Here is a 7,889-nt window from a genome sequence, read left to right on the forward strand (position 1 = left end):
GCTGAAAGCTGTGAACACCAGTGATTGGAATTTTTATTTTTACCCAAGGGTATCCTTGCATCCCTACCCAACGCCCAACCAGGCGAGAAGGGATGAGACTAGTCCACCTAGGGATGCACGCAATAGCTTTCTTATTGTATAGTGAATGGATGAGTTTTTGCAATAGTGAACAAGGTTACTATGTTGCATTTCTTACTTGAAAGGATTTTTCCAAATAAAATACTATATACTGTATGCTTTGTTTTCTGTTTGCTTCAAATTCTATATGTATCCTTCTATTGCACAAGTTTATTGGGCTTTTTTTTATACATAAAAATGGTGATACAAATAGATATGATGTTCTACAAGATAAATACCACAGCAAGAATTTTGTTGAAAGAATAATTGCTACAACCATGTAAGCCATGTTCAGAGAATCAGAACAACTCTATGGGAGAATTACTCCTAAGAAATAATCAGAATATGCGTATTTCTATGGGAGAATTACTCCTAAGAAATAATCAGAATATGCTCCTGCAAGTTAAACCTTTTCAGCTTTATTCTAGAAAAGCTTGTACCATCTAACCTAAGAACAAAATGCCTATAATTCCTTCGAACCTTTGAATAACTCTATTATTCCTCTCAATTGTCGTATAATCTTGCATTTCTTAACTCTGTTTAATGAACTGCCAACTCATCACAAGATTGATATCTTCCTACACTTCCTTGAATTACACTATGAATAAACACTTCTGGTGATGCTAATACATCATCAGTGCCTGTCTGGCCTCCCACAGTCATCTTATCCAACCAACGGATTTCAACCTGAAATCCCATCTCAAAAAGAAATGCAACATTGTGTGGCACTGGATACCGAGTTCCACTGCAAATTCCCATTAGAACTTGATGCTAAAGTTTTGCTCTATCCATTAGTTCAATTATAATAACTCAGTACAGGTTCACCTTATTTACAAATTCACTTTTAGAAAAATCTGATTTTTTTAAGCTCCCCCTGATTCCATGCTAAATCAAACTGTACTAAGGCAATACTTCTTCCCTAACATGATACTTTGTGCCTGAATGCAAGGAATAAAGGAAAACCTCCCCAGGGTTTGTCTGGTCTCATTCGGTCATTGGTCCTTATCCCTTATATCTTCCAGTGCTGACAAAATCCTGCATGGAGTTTCATACGAAACAGAAATCTGACTTGGCACTGGACCAGAAACTGTTTCCATGATAATTCTCATCAGAAAATCCTGATATCGAAGCTTTCCACTCTTTACAAGCTTAACGACTCTGCAGAAATACACATTGTTTAGAAATTCAATTTTACAAAAGTTCAATTTTTTATTGGTTACCCTGATTCCATTCTAAATTTAACTTTTCTATAATAATATTTCTTCTGTTAGATAATATTTTGTACCGAAATAGGAGATCATAAAAGGAAACCATCCAGACTGCCATGTGTTACAGATCATACTCTTACCAGTGTCTGTCTGGTCTCACTAAGCCACTGATTCATAAGTCTTGGATCTTCCAATGCTAACATTGTTCTGCTTGGTATCTCATATATAAGAGATATCTGTTATGATGCTGTAAAGACACCAAAGTCCACTTTTAATCCCCATTTAATGAACCCGATGTCAAATTTTTACAATATCTACAATTTCATTTCTAAACTTTGCACAAGATCAACTTGTTTACAGATTCAATTTTAATGAAGTTCAATTTTTTAATCCTTACCCTGATTTTATTATAAACAGGACTTTTGTTAATTTGTTAAACAATACTTTTTCTCTAAGCTTATTCTTTCTACCTGATTCTATGTGTAAGAGACTATGACCGTCGGCGGTGTCTACATGATCTCATTCAGCCATTGGTCCCTGCTGCTTGGATCTTCCAATGTTAACACAGACCTTTGATTAGTCATTAGCATCCACACTAATTCATTCTCCAAAAAGTAAATATAGCATCTGTCAAGCATCCTCCATACTGGTATAAAGAATCTTTGTGCTCTTTTACCATGCAGTAGTAAAGCATATTAAATCTACCCGGGCAGTAACTTTTAGTCAGCATCAAGGATGTGATGCAGTAAGAAGCAGAATTTCGCAGAGGTCACCATTGTTAAAATGCTCTGATTTTTTGTCTGAAAGGGATGAGCTAAAGTTGTAATCATCAAGGATTCTACAGTGGTGACACGTGTTAAAATCCCTGTGAGGCATGTTACATGCTAATGCGTACAAATGTTGAATGTTTGAACAGGATATCTGATAAACTATCACATCAATTGTGGAATAGGTGCAAGTCTTAAGTGAATTTGACAAAAGAGATACCCCACTCATGGCATTGAAGGCAGGGGATCCCATTAAGGGAAATTTATCAAAAAAAGAAAAAAATTCCGATTTAAGGGATGAAAATAATTTGACTTGACATATTAGCATACATTGTCAAACCCTTTACAACATTTCATCATGTACCTGCACATCCTCCTAAATATTGCCCTTCTTGGAGAAACCATCAATGAATTCAATATAGGCAGAAATATTAGGAACCACTGCTTTTTCATGATTTCCTCTGAGATAAAGCCTACCTTCCACTTGTTTAATTTCTCTCGCTGGCCATTAACAATAGAACTGTAAATGATTAGCTAAAACAGGGAGCCCATATGAACCATTGCAGCACACAATTACGAAGCATCTCAAAGAGTTTTCCTACCCTATATCAATCCTCAATCATATTTAGCATTTCTTCGAGTCTAGTTAAAGCTGCTCTTATCAGACCTCGAGTCGCCATCTAATTCTTCATTAGATACTTTCATAGATGCCTACAAATTACCTCGCTTTCAGCATTCCTTAGCTAATAAGTGATAGCAACTGACATCAGGAAGAAAATCTTGTTTGTCCAGTTTATTTAGAAGGTTGTCTGCTTCAGACAAGAATTTTTCATCCATTGCATCATGAACTTCCAAAGCATCAACCATATTGCTATGTTCAGACAACGTGCTACTGCTAACTACTGCAGAGCATGTACCATTTGTGGGAGCTAAATCTCTGCTAAGCATTTCCTTGAAGAGCTGCTTCACCTCTCTTTTGTTTCCTTCCTTGCAAAGGCCATTTATAACTACATCATAACCATACGCATTTGGCACAAAGCCTCCATCTTTTGCCTCAGAAAGTGAATGTAAGGCCTGCTGTATATTACCTTTCTTGCAGTGCCCCGCAATTAGGATATTGTATGTGGCAGAATCTGGAACCAATCCATCTTTCATCATCTGATTTTTCAGGCTCTCTGCTTTTTTCATTTCTCCATTCTTACAAAATCCATCAATGAGTGCATTGTAAGGAACGGTGCTAAGCGCAAAACCCTTTCCACGGAGATCATCCAGAAGTTCCGAAGCTTCCAACAAATCACCCTTCTTGCATAAGCCATAAATCAGTGTGGTGTAAGTAAAACAATTGGGAACCAGATTCCTCTTCAGCATTTCATCGAACATCACTTTTGCTTTCTTGATCTCACCTTTTTTTGAAAAGCCATTGATGAGTACAGTGTAAGTAATAGTATCTGGCATGAGCCCTCTCTTCAACATTTCATTCTGCAGCCAAAGGCCTTCCCTTGTTTTTCCCTGTTTGCAGTATCCATGAATCAGTATGGTGTAAATAACACAATCGGGCACCAAACCATCTTCAGCAATGCCCTTTTTCAATAGCCGCAATGCTTGTCTAGTCCTCTCCTTCTTGCAAAGACTCTGTATGAGTGCTGTGTAAGTGACCAGATTGGGTACGAACCCTTTCTCCACCATTTCGTTCCTTACTTGGAAAGCATAATCCAGCATTCCTTGCTCACAAAAGCCATTTAATATCATATTATAAGTAGCAAGGTTGGCTGTCAAACCCATTGAGGGCATTTTTTTTAGAAGCCTCCTTGCCTCGTGAAACTGCTTTGCTTTACAATACCCAGTGATCAGTGCAATGCAAGTAATAGCATCCGGTTTTAAACCCTTCCTATACATCACATTGAATAGGGTCAAAGCTTCCTTCACATTGCCTTTACTGCAATGTCCTTCGATAAGAGGATTGAAAGTCACAATATCGGGAACAAAACCATTTGCAACAATTCGACTAAAATAATCCATTGCCTTCTCAATTTCTCCCCACTTGCAAAGAGAATTAATCATTATGTTCAAAGTATATCTGCTAGGAGAAATTTCATAGTGTATCATTTCTCTATAAAATTTCCAAGCATGTTCCAAGCAATTTAATTTGACCAGCCCGGAAAGTATCTTATTACAGGATAGAACAGTTGGCAAATATCCATGAATTTTCAGCTGATGAAAGGCCTCTAGCGCTTCTTTCACCATACCAGACGATAAGTAGCTCTTGTAAAGTAAATCAAAAACGAAGGGAGCAGAATCCCAACCTTTGAATGTCTTTAACAAAGATTTCAATACTTCAAACACAGAATCAGTATTGTTTTGAGCCATTTTATGAACATATGGCTCTATATAGATAAATCTACCTGCTCTAACCAGCGCTTCCAAAATGGCACAATATGACCCGATTGAATGCTTGACGCCCTTTTCTCTCTCAGTCCAAATGAAGAATCTGAGAGACAAATCAGCATTACTGAGCAAATGCTGCAAAACCCCAGTAACCAAATGGCCATTATTTAATTGGGAAGCATATTGTTCCAGATAATCCCATTGGTCACGCATGAGAGCAGCACAGATGTTTTGGATAAGTCCCTCTTCTTCTAGGGTTAGTCTGGGCAAATAGATAAAGGACAATGCAGAAGATTTCGAAATGGGATGACTAGGGCTTGCACAGGATGGGCTTGTATGGTACCAGCAAATTCCCAAATTGGGTCTCTCACTGCAAGATATTTTCGATGCTACAACATTGAAATTGATACTTAAGCCAAACGAAGTTGAGATTTTGGCCGTGGAAAATTTTTGCAGGCATCTATTGCGTAAAACAGTTTTATAGATGTAGAATAGAGATCCGAGAATCATAGAATTAATATAGCGCTGGGAACTGTATCTTATGGAAATTTTAAATAACAATTTTACAGAAGATTTTATTAGAAAAACGAAACTGGGTAAAAATCGTTTGTGTTTCATACCAGATATCGTGAAGACTTGTATTTGCTTACTCCCTGTTCCAATAATTTGAACGAAGATTTAACCTACCTCGTTTTAAAGGAATGAAGAGAATTCAAGATTTAAAAGATATATCTTATCCATGAACCATTCAAGGTTTAATAAATTGGTGTAGGGTTTCACTATCCATCCCTTAAATCATTTTTTCATTGTGTACCCATAAAATTCAATTTCATATATCATAAGTCTCACAAAAGGTTGTGTCAAGGCTTTGGGTTTTTCTTATGCAGGTCTTAGGTTCAACTTTTATCAGGGTGCTAGGTTGTTTGAGCCTGCTAAGTCGTCCATCAAGGTATTCTCACTTCAACTTGTCCCCTCCATACGTCAAAACACGACAAAAAAGGTAAGACTGAAGCAAGGTGTGGTTAGGTCACTAGAATCGATTTATCTCATGATTTAATTTGACATTCAACATTATTGGTTGCTTCTATTTATTTTTTGGTAGTTTTCATCACATTTTCTTACTTGATTTTTTTTCATCCTAAAATCTTAATTATTTTAATACTTGGATAACTAATATAGCTTTTGTAACAATTTTTATTCTTGTACATTCATGACTAAGTCTTTTAGTCTTTCAATCTTTTTCTTTTTTTCTTTTTTTTTCTTCCTTTTTCTTATATGTTTCCCTTGTTATTTCTTGATTTAGTCACAATTATATCGTGTCTTCCCTTGTGTATTCTTTTTCATCTTTCTAAGATCCCTCCTAAATCTATTTCTTCTTTCTAGTATCAATCTATCTTCTAGCAACCACCATAACTCTTTTATATTTTCACAGTTTATAATACTTATGACTATATTCCTTAGGATTTTATTTTTATCTCCATGTTCTTGTTCTAGTATCTCCCCCCAACCATCACAAATTTGTCAATTTTTAATTTATTTTTAACTTTCACCTTTTGACATCTTCTTGTGTTGGTCTCTTTCCTTTAGGTATTTTCAATAGGGATTTTTCTCTTTTTGTTGCATTAGGTTTAGGGATTTTATCACATTTATATTATAAGTGTTCTAGATCATTTCTTGCAATATTATGTTGTCTTGAGACAACTAAATGAGTCATGCACTACATCACTACAAAATTCATAGGCTATATTTTTCTCTTCCATACTCATTGGCACAGTGCCTACTTTGTCATAGTTAAAATAGGTTGCCCTAAATCTTTTTCCCCCATCCCTTCTTCTATTTCCCTAACCCCCATTACAATATCCACCCCTATATCCTCCCTATGAATTATATTCATAACAAAATTAAAAGGGCTCCCCATTTTGTATTTGAGGTACCACATTACTTATGGAGTTCGCCTACATTGGTTAATATAGAACATCATATGTTTTTATACTATATAGCAAATTTTCAACTAGTGTGCATGTCTTCCTCAATCTATGATAGCACATAGCTTCATCGAATGGTTTCCCATCTCACCGAGGTTGACATTCTTTCTTTTCGCTAAGGATTAGTAGTGCACAAACATTTTGAAGAGGGGGAAAGATTTGGAGTGAAGATACAATGGTCAAATATAGTAAAATATGCAATGAACACACAAAAACACTTAAAAAAATATTATACCTTTGTAATCTTCTCCTTCTCCTTCGAATTGAGCCTTTGATGAAGCCAAAGTTGCACCCCTTCCTTGGCTTGATTGGATTGTCTCTCTTGTTGAATGTGGATGGCTCTCCAAGCTTGTGCAAATGCTAAGGGATGATGGAATGGGATGGATTGAATTGGCTAAGTGATGGGTGGATGATAATTTGGCTAGAGTTTTGGTATTTGATGAATGTTCTAGATTCAAATTGATGGCATAAACTTGAGTGATTCTTGGATGTATAATAAGGAAATGGAGTTCTCAATTTATAGGAGAAGAGGAGAAGAAATGGAGGGCTAGGATTGATCCAAGATGAAGGGTCAATATTGCATGTGAGTCCACACATGGACTAACGTAGAATGACAAGACAAGTAAGGAGACCAAGAGATATGCCATAAAGGCCTTTCTTGTCTCCACACTCCTCAAGGTTCATTGGGAAGACTTCCCAATGTACCTAGGGAAGAGAAAGGAATAAAATATTCCTTGGGAGATGGGGATGAGGAATTAAAAATTCTTCAAAAAGGATAAGCATAGGGATTGGAGGAATAAAGAGGAATTAAAAATTCCTTGGAGGAAGAGATGTCTAGAGGAATGTGAGATTTCTAAAAATCTCACATTCACCTAGGAAAGGAGCATTTAAGGAAGGTGGTTGGATGAGGAGACAAGAAGTTGACTTTGTGGCTAATCATGAGGATTAGCCACTAGCAACTTATTAGGAGAGGGATTAGGAGGGTGATTAGGTGAAATTAGGGCAAGTGGGATTTGTAGGAGGATTTGACTAGGAGAGAGAATGAGTGGAGGGAACAAAAAATTATAGAAATATTGGTAAGTGAGGTTAAGGATGTTTCTAGATAAATTCATTAGGCTAATGATGGATTAGGAAAAAGGTGATTTGTAGGAACCACCTGGATTAATTAATTAATTGAAAGGAGGAATTTGGAGAGAATTGATGTTAGGGATAAAGGTAGATTGATTTATTGAATAAATCAATCACTAGACTATAGAGACAATATTAATTATATTTAATTGATATTGAGAAGAATAAGGTTTGGCATAGTTAATTAATTAATTATGCAAGTCAATTAAATTAATTATTTAGAATAATTAATTTAAGTATCTACATTTTGCCCCTCTTTACGCAGCGGCAAATTTGGCGATGGGTAAAAGATAGAAGAA

At 36.1% G+C, this 7,889-nt stretch overlaps 1 protein-coding gene across 2 annotated transcripts; it reads right to left on the bottom strand.

The window, feature by feature from the left end:
• Positions 1-586: 586 nt before the first annotated feature.
• LOC131043869 (pentatricopeptide repeat-containing protein At4g26680, mitochondrial) lies at positions 587-5,233 on the bottom strand. Of its 2 annotated transcripts, XR_009105606.2 has the most exons (4): positions 5,098-5,233; positions 1,796-1,875; positions 1,466-1,572; positions 587-1,275 (listed from the first exon to the last, which is right to left on the bottom strand). XR_009105606.2 is itself a non-coding variant. In XM_057977096.2 (3 exons), exon 1 carries the CDS (start codon positions 5,093-5,095, stop codon positions 2,822-2,824), a length of 2,274 nt encoding a protein of 757 aa, XP_057833079.2. In that variant the 5' UTR covers positions 5,096-5,198; the 3' UTR covers positions 587-1,275; positions 1,466-1,572; positions 1,796-2,821. The 2 variants fall into 2 exon arrangements, 1 of the variants encoding a protein (XP_057833079.2); XM_057977096.2 differs by having other exon boundaries at positions 1,796-5,198.
• Between the last annotated feature and the right edge of the window lie 2,656 nt (positions 5,234-7,889).

The sequence above is a fragment of the Cryptomeria japonica genome, chromosome 2 (assembly GCF_030272615.1).
Source record: "Cryptomeria japonica chromosome 2, Sugi_1.0, whole genome shotgun sequence".
Taxonomy (NCBI): domain Eukaryota; kingdom Viridiplantae; phylum Streptophyta; class Pinopsida; order Cupressales; family Cupressaceae; genus Cryptomeria; species Cryptomeria japonica.